This window comes from Pipistrellus hanaki (assembly GCF_964339955.1).
Source record: "Pipistrellus hanaki genome assembly, chromosome: 5".
In the NCBI taxonomy this organism is placed as follows: Eukaryota; Metazoa; Chordata; class Mammalia; order Chiroptera; family Vespertilionidae; genus Pipistrellus; species Pipistrellus hanaki.
In genome coordinates, this window is record NC_140507.1 from 46,473,925 (window position 1) to 46,490,874 (window position 16,950).

General features: G+C 35.5%; 1 protein-coding gene across 1 annotated transcript in view; it reads left to right on the forward strand.

Moving 5' to 3' along the window:
• The window catches only part of SMARCA5 (SNF2 related chromatin remodeling ATPase 5), a gene marked incomplete at its 5' end in the record, with an annotated part of 38,693 nt that overhangs the window by 1,313 nt on the left and 20,430 nt on the right, over window positions 1–16,950 (forward strand). The window contains 9 exons of the mRNA XM_084886337.1: window positions 2,765–2,839; window positions 5,584–5,750; window positions 7,769–7,869; window positions 10,092–10,192; window positions 10,913–11,092; window positions 12,296–12,451; window positions 12,537–12,668; window positions 13,544–13,612; window positions 15,538–15,647. Of these exons, the coding sequence (XP_084742463.1) occupies window positions 2,765–2,839; window positions 5,584–5,750; window positions 7,769–7,869; window positions 10,092–10,192; window positions 10,913–11,092; window positions 12,296–12,451; window positions 12,537–12,668; window positions 13,544–13,612; window positions 15,538–15,647 (1,091 nt within the window). The remainder of the gene's footprint in view (window positions 1–2,764; window positions 2,840–5,583; window positions 5,751–7,768; window positions 7,870–10,091; window positions 10,193–10,912; window positions 11,093–12,295; window positions 12,452–12,536; window positions 12,669–13,543; window positions 13,613–15,537; window positions 15,648–16,950) is intronic.

Here is a 16,950-nt window from a genome sequence, read left to right on the forward strand (position 1 = left end):
TAGCGCGATTTACCATTGGAAGCATTTGGGGCAATAGTTCATTGGGTCACCAAAGGTCCAGTTTGGGGTGGAGTAACGTCGTGTTACTAGTTTTTGTTTTGTTAATCCTCACCCGAGGATATTTTTTTCATCGATTTTTAGAGAGAGAGGAAGAGAAACACATTGATTGGTTGTCTCTTGCACGCGCCCTGACCGGGCCCCTGACCGGGGCCCAGGCAGGGGCAGAGCGTGCAACCGAGTTGCGTGCCCTTGATCAGAAGCAAACCGGAACCCTTTGGTCCACAGGCGGACGCTCTATCCACTAAGTCATACTGGCGAGGGATGTGTTATTTTAAAAAGAACTTTTAGTGGTTTGGTAGGTTTTAATGGAATTGGACACCTGATGTTATGTAGTTTTCAGTGATTTGAGATTTGCCTCAAATTCTTTTTTTTTTTTTTAAATATATTTTTATTGATTTTTTACAGAGAGGAAGGGAGAGGGATAGAGAGCTAGAAACATCTATGAGGGAAAATCATCGACCAGCTGCCTCCTGCACACCCCCCACCGGGGATGTGCCCACAACCAATGTATATGCCCTTGACCGGAATGTACATGCCCTTGACCTTTCAGTCCGCAGGGCGATGCTCTATCCACTGAGCCAAACCGGTCTTAGCTGCCTCAAATTCTTATCTATTGATTCCCCTTTTTTCCCCCTTTAAGGTTTTAAATGGTTCTTTTGGATTACAAGGGCTGTTTAATCTGCTCCATGGCTTAAGGGGGGTTGAAAATCTGTGACCCTGAAATAGTGTCTATCTAAATGAGCAAGTCTTTACAAAGTGATATTTATAGTCTTCATTAGCTTCTCAAGAGGATCTATCATTCAAATTTTGGAATAACCAATGTCTCACTAGAGATCTTACTTAAACATCAGGAAATAGTAATTTAAAGCCTAAGCTAAGTATTTTCAGTTGCTGTTTTTAAAGTTGAATTAAAGTTAGTATGAATATTGATCTGATAACAACTACCATATAAAGTCAGTGTTGTTTTTTTTTCTTTGCCCAATGGGAAAATAGAACCTGTCATAGAACCTTGGTCTGGCTCTGAAACTGACCCTTTTCCAACATGTGTCCTGTCATATTCTTTTAATAAAGATAGTTAATTTTATTTACTGGAGAATGACTTAGTTATTTCTAACTTCTCAGTATAGGAATATTACTAATTTTTTTATTAGTCTTTCACTAATGGTTTTTTTATATTATAGTGTGATTTTTTTTTGTGTGTGTGTCTTTTAAAATAAATGTACCTTCAGTATTTTTTTAAAACTGAATTTAGAAATCATTGAGGTTTAGTGGTAAAAACCAGGTTTTAGCATAAATGTGTTATAATTCCTGACAATAATGTTTCATAGTTGAAAAAAAAATTATGCCCTTTTCATTTTTGAATGTAGAATATAAAGCAGGTGTTTTTTTTTTGTTTGTTTTGTTTTTCTGACAATGCTGACTTTCCCAGAAATAGTTTTTATTTTTAAATATGCTTTTATTGAGTTTTAGAGAGAGGGGGGAGGGAGGGAGGAACATCTATAAGAAACATCACATCTATCGACTGCCTATTGCACGGTGCCTGCTGGGGATTGAGCCCACAACCCAGGCTTGTGCTCTGACCGGGAATTCAACTGTGGTTCATAGGTGGATGCTCAACCATTGAGCAACATGGGCTGGGCCTTGTGTTGTTTTAAAAATATAATAGATGATTGGAACTTTGCAGTGTAGAAGTTACTACTGTATTTTTTTAATGTGGTTTGTGGCATTTTTAATGTCAGGATGAATACATTTATAAGAGGAGCACATTTATTACCAATTTAGAAATCAGACTGTGTTCAATTTAGACAACATGAAAATTTTTTTGCAATATTCTACAAGATGGAAACCAGGGTGACTAAATAATACCACTTCCCATGTGTACATTTGTATAGTAGCATAGCTGATACTGCAATTTTGTGATTACAGTAGAACCTTGTTTCTCGAACTTAATTCGTTTCAGAAGGCTGTTCGAAAACTGAAGCATTTTCCCCCCATTTATATATATAATAGAGGAATATGCAAGTTAGCTGCAACACTGTAACATCAGGACCGAATAGCAGGGACCTGAGGTGCATGGCGCCTGGCCTGGCCAGGGCGAGGGATCTCAGGCCGTGCTCCCCACCCTGTAGGGCTTGACAGGGGAACCTCAGACCAAGCCCCTTTCCCTTCAGGGCTTGATGGGGGAACCTCAGGCCCTGCCCCTCACCCCAGCGCCCTGAGAGAGGCGTGACTGGTCATTTTGCCTGAGAGATGCATGACTGGTCATTCAGATATAAGCATGAAAGGGTTGTCAAGTTGAGAAGGAATTGTTCAGGATGGGAGATGTTCGAGAATTGAGGTTTGACTGTAAAAGGAAACATTTTCTTCACTTTTTATACTGTTTAACTTGATTTCATAATTTTTTATTAGGAAAAGAAACAGATTTGCTGAAGATAATTTTGTTCTAGAATGTTGTAGATAATAATCTTTGTTTTATTCTTGTCAGTATCTATACTGTTTACATATATGGGTTAATATATTGGTTGTATCATTTTGGTGTTTCATCCCATCAAGTTTTCCTAGAAGGTTACTAATAGCCATTTAATTATCTAGGAAGTTTGGGACAAGAATATATTACTTAAAATGTGTTTTGGGCAGAAATTAGTCTAATAATGGTGTGTTGACTATTTTTGAAAAACAATCCACGATTTTTCCCTCCTACCAGGGAGTATTTGATGATGCATCTCCTGGGAAGCAAAAAGAAATCCAGGAACCAGATCCAACCTATGAAGAAAAAATGGTATGTTCTAGGTTATATGAATGGAGTCTATAATAATAACTTTATATTAAGTGATTAACTATACCCAACTTCAGTTCTGTTTTTATAATTTAGGCATAGATAGCCAATCGAAATGTATACCATGGGATTCTGTAACTTGTATCTTATTTGCCCATATAGAGCAAATACAGAAGTCTTACATGCATTCACATAATACTATGTAATTATATGGATTATATTAAAACCCCCTTTATTTTAAAATTTCGCATCAGTGACATGAGTTAAATAAAGACCAGAGACACTGTTATTAAGTAAAAGAATATAAGCTCATTGCTCATAACATTCGGTAAGCATGGGATCTTTACAAAAGAGGACATGATGTTATAATTGAATCCTTGAAAGACCCAGGTCACATTTCATATACTCTAGGAAACTTTTATTGTATGTCACTTAACCAGTACGTACAAAAAGCATTAAAATTTAAGTGTGTGTGTACTTGTATCTGTCCCATCTCCTTTATTTGTTGTCAAACTTATTTAAAGAAAAAGAGATAGTTGCCAGCTCTACTTTTCCATTCATTCCTTTAACTGTCACAATTTAGATTCTGTTATTAACGCCATGTTAGTGATTCTAATTGCCATTTCTGTAGCTTAATTTTAGTTTCATTCCCCCTGATCTCACTTGACTTTAACATTATTAACCATGCCTCAGAAATTTTTACTTGCCTTGAGAGAGAGCCTTTTGTCTTTGCTGCTATCCTATTTATTTTACTTTTCTTCATTACTTTCTGAACATTTCTTCTTAGACATTTTTTATTCTTATCATTGGTTTTCAAATGCCGTATTTATTTGTAACCTAAATGCCTACAACCATTTTACCTCTGAACATTTAATACCTTCTGATAGTGTTAACACTATAATGAAAACTTCATAAAGAGACAAAGTACCTTTTCTGATAGACACACAAAATTGTTTGTTGAACAGCTACTTAAGATGATATGCAAAAGAAGTGAAGAATACTTATTCAGTGATTTGAATAATGTAAAATAGTTTTTATCTTAAAATGGCTAGGTTTTAACCAATCTAAATTTATTTCTAGGGCGTATTTCTCTTGATTCCAAACAATTACAATAATTGAATAGTGTTTTTTTTAGACCCAGTATCTTCTAGTTGTATGTACTTGGCTTTTCTTCGATTGTATATGAATTAAGAAAACTGTCATTTTTTGACTTAACGAAACATTTTCACTATGTGCCTTGCTGATAGCAAATTGGCCTTCGGTTTTTATATTGATGTGATTTTTAAAAAAAATTACATAGCTTTTACAATGTAGTGGTATATGGATGTCTCTAGTGTTTACTTGCTAGGTAAAATGTCTTTGTAATTCATTGTAAAACTGATATTAAAACAAAACAAAACTGGTTTCTCTATTGTTGCTCTTGTTTCCCCTTTGTATTTATTTATTTTTTTTTTTTAATGTGTTTTTATTGATTTCAGAGAAGGGAGAAGGAGATATACAGAAAGATCAATGATAAGAGATAATTATTGAGCGGCTTGCTTCCTGCATGCCCCCCAATGGGGATCGAGCCCACAACCTGTCCATGTGCCCTTGACAGGAATTGAACCCAGGACCCTTCAGTCCATAGGTGGACACTACATCCACTGAGCCAAACCTGCTAGGGCTCTTGTATTTTATTTGCCTATATCCCCTTTTTAAAACCAGAATACTAGTGTGTCTGTAAAGGGTCTGTTGTCTAATGACTCCAGATTTCATTGTTTATTTTTATAAAAAACTTGATTTCAAGGATCCTAAATTTTTCTGTTCAAATTCTTTCATTCTCGGTGTGACACTAGGGACTATTGAAAGTGACAGATGTTAGATATGAAAGGAAGAAATAGTATTAAGAACTGCATTGTGTTAATGAATAATTAACTTAATAGGTGTTTTTCATGCTTGATACCTTTTTAACATGTTAAGTGCCCAGCCTGTTTTGTCTTCCAGACGGAAAGTATAGTGTTAGTCACTGGTGGCTGACTGGGCGCTTAACGTAGGGGTGTCAAACTCAATCAGAGAAGGGGCCAAAATCTAAAATCCAGCCTAAATCGCGGGCCGAATGGTTTACTGAACAGTCATAAACTGACAATGTCATAAACTGACAGCGGAGTGCAGTGATGACAGCGCGGTGTGGGCCACATTGCAAGGCCTGGAGGGCTGGATTTGGCCCGAGGGCCTTGTGTTCGACACATGTGGAATTCCTCAGACTGGCACAACCTAACTGATGAATGACGAATGCCTTTTTCTCCACTTCTGAATAAGTTCACTTATATTACATTATGTCTTTTAATTTTGCATTTGCTATTTTTGGTCAGCTCTGTTGAAGTATAATTTTACAGAACAGTTTTAAGTTCTTAATTCAGTAAGTTTTGGCACACATTTGTAGTCATTTAACCACCACTACAGTTATGATGTAAAACAGTTCCATCATCTCAAAAAAGTTTGCTCCTGTTCTCTTCCTCTTGCTACTTCAGATCTGCGTTCTATCATTAGTTAGAATTTTTTAAAAGTAGAGTCATACAGTATATATATAGTCATGTGATTGGTTTCTTTTATATAGCCTAAAGCTTCCGAAGTGAATCTATGTTGTTGCATGTATCAGTAGTTTGTTTCTTTTTATTGCTGTGTTCATTGTATGGAGACTTGTTAAAACTTTGATTTCTGAAGTTATATTAATATTCTGACAAAATGGGTCTTAATGTTTTTTGCAGCAAACTGACAGAGCAAATAGATTTGAGTATTTATTAAAGCAGACAGAGCTGTTTGCACATTTCATTCAGCCTGCTGCTCAGAAGACTCCAACCTCACCTTTGAAGATGAAACCAGGGCGCCCACGAATAAAAAAGGATGAAAAACAGAATTTGCTATCAGTTGGCGAGTGAGTAATGGTTTATATTTCGTAGTTGGACTCAGATTTATTTTTTATAATCTTCATTAGAAGCTTAAAATCATTTCATTAAAAAAATTGTTATAGTTCTGTTATTTATTTGGCCCCCATTGGTTTGGACAGGATATAGTCATAGATGTATAAATTTAAAAAAAATACCTTTATAATGCCTTATTTTTTATAGCATTATACTGTTTGAGGATTGCAACAACTATATTGAGTAGGGAATTCAAATTTTATGCCATTCCTTGGAGAGGAAACAAATGCAGAGGTTAAGTTTTTGCTGGTCTGTGGAATATTATGATTTTTGTCACAGCAATTTGTTTAAAATTTTTATTACATGCTTACTTGTCTTTACATAATTGATGTATCAAAGTATTGCTCAGAGTGTGAAATAACTCTTATGTTGCATTTATTAATTTCGCTTTAGAATTTTTGTGCTAGTTGGATAACTAAGATGTTTAATTAGTAATGATTAATAGATATAGGGCAATCTTAGCTCCCTAGATGGTTGTATGAAAAATGAAATGTGATAAGTAAGGAATGGAAATACTCAAGATTATCTAAAAGAGGAAGTTACAAACTGTTATCCACCATCTTAAACTTAATACACAATTTACAGAAATATGGGAAATAAGATCTCTGTCTTGAAGGGATTATCATCAGAAACCATAAGCATAAAACCTAATTTTATCTGAATTTTCCACTCATCTAATACATTTTGTTCCTTAAATTGTATATAACCAGAATGCTATTGTTTTAATAATTATACAACTTCGAAAGAGAGAACTTTATACTTCAAATGTATTTAAATTGTTTCAGACTTAAGTTTGCAGCTGTTTAAGTGGCATCGGTCTCATCCTCTAGAAATATGAACTATAATGGATATGTAATAGAGTAGTAAATATGGTGTCATGAAAAACACTTCTATTAAGATGAGATCTAGGTATTCTGTAGTAAATATAAAATTACTTACCTTGGTCTACTTGTTAGGGCTATTAGGAAAAGGGCACTTTCAGTTAATAGATTTCTTCTCTTCCCTTGTTAGAAATTAATCTGTAAATTAGATTTAGAGGTCATAATAGTGGCATAATATGCAATTTTCTAATTTAAGTAAAAACATTTGGAAGTATAAAGGTATAAAATTGTATGCTTCAGAATTGGGCAGTAACTAGTTTTGCTAACCTAAAATTTACTTAATTTCTTAAGCCCTTTTAGGGATTAAGAAATCTGGCAATATTATGAATTAAGGAAATTAGTTTGTAAAGGGGATGTATCTGACTCTTGGGATATTGAATCTGGGGTTGTACATTCAAAAAGCTTTGAGTAATTCTGATCAGTCTGTGGTTGAGAGTCATTGCTTAAGTTCCTATGTGTCTATTCTGCATATTCTGCAGCTTTGGGTGAAAATTATAGTTTTAAAAATGTAATTTCTGGAACTACTTTTTTCTGACAAAAATACATAAAAAGGTAACTTTGAAATTATGAGGTTTAACTGACTACATATTTCCTTGGAAATAAATTAAAATATTTAAGTTTATCTGTTCTGGTTAACTCAAGGTACTACTTTGTTTTAACAATTCCATATTTTAGAAAACTGTAAAACATTTCCAGTTTAAGTTTACTTAATATTTCTATTGTTCACTTAAATGCTATTCTTTTTTTTTTTTTTAAATATATTTTATTGATTTTGTACAGAGAGGAAGGGAGAGAGATAGAGAGTCAGAAACATCGATGAGAGAGAGTCATCGATCAGCTGCCTCTTGCACACCCCCTACTGGGGATGTGCCCGCAACCAAGTACATGCCCTTGACCGGAATCGAACCTGGGACCCTTCAGTCCCCAAGCCGACTCTCTATCCATTGAGCCAAACCAGTCCCGGCTTAAATACTATTCTTAATTATTATGGGTCTTGGTCAGCCAACTTAATTGTTAACGTTGAAATAGTTGCATCTAGTTAAAATTACAGTCAAAACTCATAACGCTTTGTTTTATTTTAAACTTAATAGCTATAGACACCGTAGAACCGAGCAAGAGGAGGATGAAGAACTATTAACAGAAAGCTCCAAAGCAACTAATGTTTGTACTCGATTTGAAGACTCTCCTTCATGTATGTATCACAAACTTAATTACTTGATTTTTAGAAAACCCCCCCTCCCTTTTTTTTGTTTTGTTAATTCTCACCTGAGAATATTTTTCCATTGATTTTTAGAGAGAGTGGAAAGGAGGGAAAGAGAGAGAGAAACATTGATGTGAGAGACACATCGATTGGTTGCCTACTGCATGTGCCCTGGCCAGGGCCAAGGTACATACCCTTGACCTGATTCAAACCCGGGACCCTTTAGTCCTCTGGCCAGTGCTCTATCTTCAGAGCCAAACTGGCTAGGCCGAAAACAAACCCTTTTCAGACATCCTTTGGTTAATGTTTTGGATTTGTCTTTGCTATAATTTATAAAGGGAATGTTTAGTAGTCTTTTGAAATTTACTCATGAAATAAACTTCAGATTTTTTTAAATGGAAATGATAGTATATAGTGATAGAGGTACTAATTTCAAAGGGGCATAAAATGCCATTGTGTTAATTGTTGCCTGAATGAATATGTAACACTAGAAATAGTTTTTGCCTTATATATTTATCCCAGATAAGAAAACTAATATGTAAAAGAGGGCACTTGCAGACCTTTGCTTATTCATCTTTTGGTTTTGTTTTGATTTGTTTTAAATTTTTTTCTGAAATAAGTTATTAATGGTTTTCCAAAAGAAAACATGGTTAACCAGCTTTTAAATGTTACTGGTTTATAATCTTGATTTGTTCAGTAGCGTAGAAACTTCCATTTGCCTTGTATTCCCCCCTCTCCCCTTCTTTTGTCTTATTTGTATGATCACAGTAGTTGTGGCAAAAAAAAAAAAAAAAAAGAATTTTATAGATATATGTATGTGTGTGTGTGTGTGTGTGTGTGTGTGTGTGTGTGTGTATATATATATATATATATATATATATATATATATTTCAATATAGGATATGCTGTTTGGATTTTTATTTTATTTTATTGTTATTAACTTGAATTCTTTCAAAATTGAATTTGAGGCAAGACAAGATCTGGTTAGAAATTCAGCAATTGCCCTAATTGGTTTGCCTCAGTGAATAAAGCATCAGCCTGCAGATTCAAGGGTCCGAGGTTCGATTTCATCAAGGGCATGCACCTTGGTTGCAGGCATATTCCCAGTAGGGGGTGTGCAGGAGGCAGCTGATCGATGTTTCTCTTTCATTGATGTTTCTAACTTTCTTCCCCTCTCTTTTCCTCTCTAAAAAAATCAATAAAATATATTAAATTGCTGATTTTTTTTTTAAATGTAGTGTGTACTTTCACTTTTTAAGAGGGGTTTATAGAGTACCCAGTTTTCATTTCTTTTCATGAAGCTAGAGGCCAGAGACTGTTGTGTGGTATAAGAGAGTAGGAAATTGAATTATTTGGGTTATTTCTTTCTCATATTCCTACATTTAACATTGGTTAGCTTTTCATCCTGAAATAGTGTTTCTCGAAAGAGGATGGGGGTACTGAATGTACTAATTTTTTTTAAATCAGGTGATTGATACACACACACACACACACACATATATATTTTACTTGGAAATAGGGGAAGGATATATGGTAAACCCTGAGAGATTGTCTCTCTTTTTTTTTTTTTTATCCTCACCTGAGGATATCTTTATTGATTTTAGAGTGACAGGAAGGTGGGGGTGGAGGGAGAGAGAGAGAGAAAGACATTAGTGCCCTGACCGGGGATTGAACCTGCAACCTTTTGGTGTGTGAGATGATACTCCAAACAGCTAAGCCACCCAGCCAGAGCGATAGTATTTCTTTGTAGGAACTATTGGAAAAGTAACTTAAAAAGGTAAAAGAAAAGCAGTCTTTTTATTTCCTATTTTCCCTTAGTTAAGAAAATAAAATCCTCTGAGAACCTCTATTTGGATCATCATAAAAAGGTAAAAAATACTTGGTTAGAAACATTTGTGATGACATTAAAAAAGGAAATAAGAGCCTCCAGGACCAAATACATGCAGGAACTAAGTGATTGGGGTGGGTATTGTGTCTACAGTCATGTTTCCTACAACTGGTTATCTTTCCTACCCATCTATTCCTGCTTCACTCAAGACCACAGCCACTGCCTCCAGGGACTTGCAAAATTGGAACTTTCAAATTTCCCATACTAAAATCTAGTAAAGAAAAAGTAAAGACATGTTGGCCCAAGTTAAACTTCTGAGTATCAGATGAAGGGTACTATCTATATTTCTTGTCATGAAAATGTGCATTGTGTTTTTTGTTTTTAGATGTAAAGTGGGGTAAACTGAGAGATTATCAAGTCCGGGGATTGAATTGGCTCATTTCTTTGTATGAGAATGGAATCAATGGTATCCTTGCAGATGAAATGGTATGTGTTTGGTAGTTTTTTAGAAGGTTTTATTTTGTAATTTTAAATTTATACCATTATGTTTGTAAAAGTAAAGACAGTATAACATAGTTTTTTTTATTACAATATGGAAATTTAGCAAAATAATTCACCGACAAACTGATATACTAAGCAGCTTCCTTTTGTTGCATAAAGTGGGATCTATATTTCAGTTGTGAGGAATTATTATCTATGAAAGTAATACTTTAAAAAGTATATTTTGAGAAACATGCTTTTTGGTTGACTTTTGTAATGTAATGATTTTGCCATTTCTCCCCACTTCTGTAGAAAGCAGGTGAGGTCATTGAATGTTTAATTCATCATCGATAAATGTTTTTTCCAGGGGGGCAGTTGTGCAGTTCCATCTCATAAAACATTTGATTTATTGTTTCCTTACTAGTTATGTAGTGAATGTTTAAAATCATTTCCATATACCTGTAGTGATAAAACATTTACTTATTTGGAGAAAGTATGGAGTCAAAAGAAATGTGTTTCTGTAGCTCTGTTTGATGACCTCCTTCATAGACTTGTAAAGATTAAATGACATAACAATCATAAACTTGACACATATCAAACCTTTGCCATTTGTTAGCTATTAAAAACACATAGCTTTTCTTTTAAATGTATATGTCAGAAAGTATAAATATGGAAGTTGTTTTTTATTGTTTTTAATTACTTTGTGGTTATTTTGAAATCTTTTAGGGCTTGGGAAAGACTCTTCAAACAATTTCTCTTCTTGGATACATGAAACACTATAGGAACATTCCTGGCCCTCACATGGTTTTGGTTCCTAAGTCTACATTACACAACTGGATGAGTGAATTCAAGAGATGGGTACCAACACTTAGATCTGTTTGTTTAATAGGAGATAAAGAACAAAGAGTAAGTTTCTAATGTTTTTGATATCAAAAGAATTTGGATTTAGATTTGGTGCAGAGGGAATAGCTAGAGGAAGGGTAAAAGAGCAGACGTCTATAATAAACTTGGTCTTTATAAATATTAGTAATTTACAAGTGTAGTATTGCCTTGGGGGTTAAGAATCATATTGGAGAAAGGATCTATGGACTATAGAGAGCTATGAGAATATAGTTGTTTTTCCTGCTTTGGGGGGTGATTGTATAAAATCAAAGGCTGTATTCTCATTCTAGAAGTATTTTCTTGTTTTTTAAAAAAGTTAAGTGTGTGAGGTGGTTGGAAATGTAAGGAGTCAGTTGTTTGTATTGGAGCATATAATGTTAATAGTCATAAAATAGTAATTTTTAAAAAATGGACTAAGTCAGTTATAGTAATTTGGATAGTTGGTATTATAGCTACAGAAATAAAATTAAAATGTTTATCAATTGACACATCCTTTTAGAAGAAATGGAAATAATACTGTTAAAAATATAAACCTTAGATTTAAAAATTTACTCAACCTGTACTGAAAGATTATATACTTAATTAATTTTGTTTTCCCTGTATTTGGTTATCAGTGATGATTATTGATTTTTTTCTCCCCCCACCCTTTATAGATACCTTGTTTCCCCGAAAATAAGACAGTGTCTTATATTAATTTTTTCTCCCAAAGTTGCGCTAGGTCTTATTTTCAGGGGATGTCTTATCTCTCCATGCACTAGGTCTTATTTTCGGCGGATGTCTTATTTTCGGGAAAACATGGTACTTTGAGTATTTTAAGTTACTAAATTGGTTTTTAGGTTTTGGAGCCCAATTGTTTAACTGCTATTTGCTTCACTTTTCTTACTTGTAAAATGAGAATAGTAATAACAATGTATTACTACATTCCATAAACATGAAAGGCATGGAAATGCTTACTGCAAACTATCCTTTAGTCCACTGTCTTTCTGTATGTCAGGCCCATCCCCCTTTTTCCTAAACCTGTCTCCTAAGAATTTCAGGACCTAGTGGAATCTGAGAAAGAAAACATTTTAAGAGTTAGTTTGTTGAATTTTGCACTGATTAGTATTGTCAGTTGTTTTTTACTAAATGGCTTCGACACTTAACTGATTAATGAAGTTAACTTTAGTGATAAGAAAGCTGGTTCTAGATGACTTTTTTTTTTTTTTTTTTTTTTGTCTTGCTACACAGGCTGCTTTTGTCAGAGATGTTTTATTACCAGGAGAATGGGATGTATGTGTAACATCTTATGAAATGCTTATTAAAGAGAAGTCTGTTTTCAAAAAATTCAATTGGAGGTACTTAGTTATAGATGAAGCTCACAGGATCAAAAATGAAAAATCCAAGGTAATGATATTTAGATGTGAAAATCATTTGTGCTATTATTTGATCAACATGCAGAATATACTAATGATGATCTTGGTTCTTTTAGTTGTCAGAAATAGTCAGGGAATTCAAGACTACAAATCGACTATTACTAACTGGAACACCTCTTCAAAACAACTTGCATGAGCTCTGGTCACTTCTTAATTTTTTGTTGCCAGATGTCTTTAATTCAGCTGATGTAAGTATTTCTAATTGTTCTCTGGTTGGACGAATAATGCTTTTATTTAAATGAGTTATACATTTTCCTGTAATAGAATTAGCCTGCTTTTCAGCACTCCTAAGGGTTTTAGGGGAGGTGACAGGGAAAGAGCTCAGTAGAATGAATATTCAGCAGTTTTCCAAGTCTGTCCTTTCAGGGTAGGCACAAGGGCGGGGAGGTCATTATTCAGTGCAACTGTTCCTGAGGTCCTCCTTGGCCATGATGTTGCTTGTCTGTTTATGCTGCTTTTCTGTGCCTGGAGCTGAAATACAACTGAGTCCTAGATGTTATCTCTAGGAAGAAAAGTTTAGAGTGCCAATCCCATGACTAGGCATATGCTAGGGGGAAGAAAGATTACCATGGGGATGAGGTCCTATCCTATAATTGCCTTTTGCTAGGCACCCAGGGCTTTTTACCCTGGTGACCTTTTGTACCTGGCCCATCGTCCTTGCTCTGCTCCTCTAACTGCCTAACCACAGTCTTTGTGGTCTTAGAGAACAAACTGTAAAGCGATTTTAATTTTGAAGCTTTTCTGAAGCAGAGGCTGTATTTCAAGAATGTTAATTTCCTAGTTATTTCTGTAAAACATGCTTTCCAACTATTTTCACTGAAAATTGTCATCTTGATGTTTTTTTAAAAAAAAAATGTTTGGAAATAATACGATTTTCAAACTAGTTATAACGTTACTTGCTAACAATATTGCACCTATGAAAAATAAAGGATTAAAACTGAATGGTTTTTGTGGTTCACAACTCAAATATTGAACAGTTCCAGAAATCAGTGCTATAGTTAGCATAATAGGATATTTGTAATATTATCTCTGATTTTAGCATATGTTTTGTTTGTTAATCTAGGACTTTGATTCCTGGTTTGATACAAACAATTGCCTTGGGGATCAAAAGCTAGTTGAGAGGCTTCACATGGTAAGTATTTACAGTATGATTAAAGCACATTTCTAATGGGAATAATGATAGAGATTTAAATTAGTGGATTAATTTTCTGTTAACCAAATATAGTGGCTTTAGAATCTGGCCTGTTTGAATCCTGCTACTTAATGATTTGATCTTAACAATGGGGGAAGGAGTGATATATGGCTGTTTTCGTGTTAGGACCTGGGATGCAATCCTGGATTAGAGATTGGAAAAACGAAATCCTTAGGGTTAAAAAAATAATAATAATAAATACAGTGGGGGAAAAGAAGAGTTGCATAAAGATTAACATAGCCAAGTTTTCAAAGATTAATTCCATTTACATTCTGTAGAAGAATCTATATCAAGTTTCATCTTAAAAGGCTTAAAGCTTCATCCATTCAGTTCTTAAATCCAATGACTGTGTATAAGCAATTGCTAATGGTGCACTGTGAGCAGAATTTTTCTTGCTATGAAGATTTACAAGTGAAAGCAGGTACATAGATAGAAAAATTTATCTAATAGATTCCCAGATAAAGAAATCCTGGCCAACAGGATAAAGCCAGTCTTTGTAAGCAAGGTATAAAATCAACTTCTACTGACATTTCAGTTGGGATAAGTCTTTGGGGGGGTGGGGGGGAACCTTGTTTTCCTGTGTAATGACATCCTGACACTTCTACCAGAGATACCAGTAAGAAAGCCCCCATTTGTGACAAGCAAAAATATCTATACGCATTATATATGTTCCCTTAGAGCACATGTGTCAAACACAAGGCCCGTGGGCCAAATCCAGCCCGCCAGGCCTTGCAATGTGGCCCGCACCGCGCTGTCATCACTGCACTCCGCTGTCAGTTTATGACATTGTCAGTTTATGACTGTTCAGTAAACCATTCGGCCCGCGATTTAGGCTGGATTTTAGATTTTGGCCCCTTCTCTGATTGAGTTCGACAGCCCTACCTTAGAGGAACATAATCACCCTCACCCCTCTTTACATGATCTAACATTTCTCCAACTTCTATTTCACTTCTTAAAAAAAATTTTTTTTTTTTAAATTACAGTTGAATTCAGGTGTACAGCATAATGGTTAGGCATTTATGTATCTTACAAGATGATACATTCTACCACCCCCTTGCCAAGTCTAGTTATTTAATTTCTTATTGTCAAGCTTTAATTTGCTATAATTGCTAAACCCAGTGTCAGTTTTCTGTAAACATTGTGCTAATTCCAGTCTCTCTGTCTGCTTATTTTCCTGTTACATCTGGTATCCCCTTTCCTGTCTTGATTAGTACCTAGCCTTAAGACTCATTGATTAAGTCGTCTCTGAATACCAGAGCTGAGGCCAGTCAGGAGACTCCTGTGTATTCAATCTTTGATAACCTCGGCATTATAACATTGTAGGACTTTGCATAGGGTATTGAAATGACTAATTTACAAGTGTTTTCCCTGATGCATTGTAAATAAAACAGCAGAAAACATGCCACATTTGTCTTTCTTTTAATACATACTAGTGGCCTGGTGCACAAAATTTGTGTATGGGGGTGGTGGGGTGGGTATGTTCTCTCAGCCCAGCCTGCACCCTCTCCAATCGGGGAACCCCTTGGGGGCTGTCTTAATGTGGACAATCTGTATGCAAGTAACTAGTTCTAACCTGAAATGCAGTGAATGTTGAAAACACCATCTTTAAAATTTGTTATTTTTAGTAATTTAAGACAATATAACAAGATATACTCATTACATATATTGAATAAATAATAATATTGTATTACCCTTCAGGAGCTCACTAATAAATTATTATATATTTGGGAGGGAGAAGTCCTAAAACTCACTTGATATTTAAATAGATAAGTTTCTTTTCCATGTACTTAATGGGCAATTTTGAGATCCTGAAATTAAATACTTTGGTTACAGATAAGGCCATCTGTTGTTGTTATTCTTTAAAGGTTTTGCGTCCATTCCTCCTCCGTCGAATTAAAGCTGATGTTGAAAAGAGTTTGCCCCCCAAAAAGGAAGTAAAAATCTATGTGGGCCTCAGCAAAATGCAAAGGGAATGGTATGTGATATCACTATTGATTTTTCACTAATTTTTATTTGTATTTTGTTTTCCTAATTTATGACTTCCAGGTATTTCTGTTGGCTGGATTGAACTCATCATGAAGAGTTTTCTGGTCATATAATACAGGGCTTGCCAATCAAATGTTTGATGCAAAGTCTTAGAACTATTGGTTGATGGAATCAGGATGGGAAGTTTATGAATATATATATATATATATATATATATATATAAAATATGTAATATAAAGACCTAATATGCTAATTGTCTGGGCGTCCAGTAACCAGTCGACTGTTTAATCAAAACGTAACATGCTAATGATATGCTAAGGCGGCTCAACCACTCACTATGACATGCACTGACCACCAGGGGGCCGATGCCCCAACTGGGAGGTTAGCTTGCTGTTCAGGTCCAGCTGATGGGGACTGAGCGAGATGGGTTGAACATTCCCTGGAGCCCTCCAATGGTCCCTCCCCACCCCCAATTGTGCACTGGTGGGATTCCTCGACCTGGCCTGTGCCCCCTCGCAATCCAGGACCCCTTGGGGATGTCAGAGAGCTGGTTTTGGCCTGGTCCCACAGGCCACTCCCCTTGGGAGGGTGCCAGATGCGGTGCTCATGGCTAGCGAGCACTGCTTCGGTGAAATGAGCCTCTCCCGATGGGGACTGATTGGGCATGATCCCACCGACAGGTGCAGGGAGGCCAGGATGAGCGTGAGTGGCAGGTAGCTGCAGGTAGCATTGGACTGGGTTTCAGATAATCCCCGCAGGCCACGCTGAGGGGCCCCACCTGTGCACGAATTTGTGCACCAGGTCTCTAGTACCGTGTTTCCCTGAAAGTAAGACATCCTCCGAAAATAAGACCTACTTACAGGTTTCCTTCTGAGTGAAATATAAGGCATCCCCCCGAAAATAAGGCCCCCCCATGCTAAACACGAGAGAGTTGGTCCACTGATTCTGAAAGAAATGGAGTCACAAGAAATTCACCAGGAAATTCAGAAATTGGATTGTTATGATGATGTTCCAGAAGATGGTGACATGATTGTCATTGAATAAATGAGTAAATTCTTGATACTGTAGGATTCACAGTTTGTCTGGTTTGTGTTGACAACTACCGTACTACCGTACTGTATATAGGTAATAACTTCCCTTTATTTTCATTTAACAGTAAATGGGTACCGTATTCTTCTTCATGGAAAAATAAGACATCCCCTGAAAATAAGACCTAGCGCATCTTTGGGAGCAAAAATTAATATAAGACACTCTTATTTTCGGGGAAACAGGGTAGTAATATAAGTGGTAGT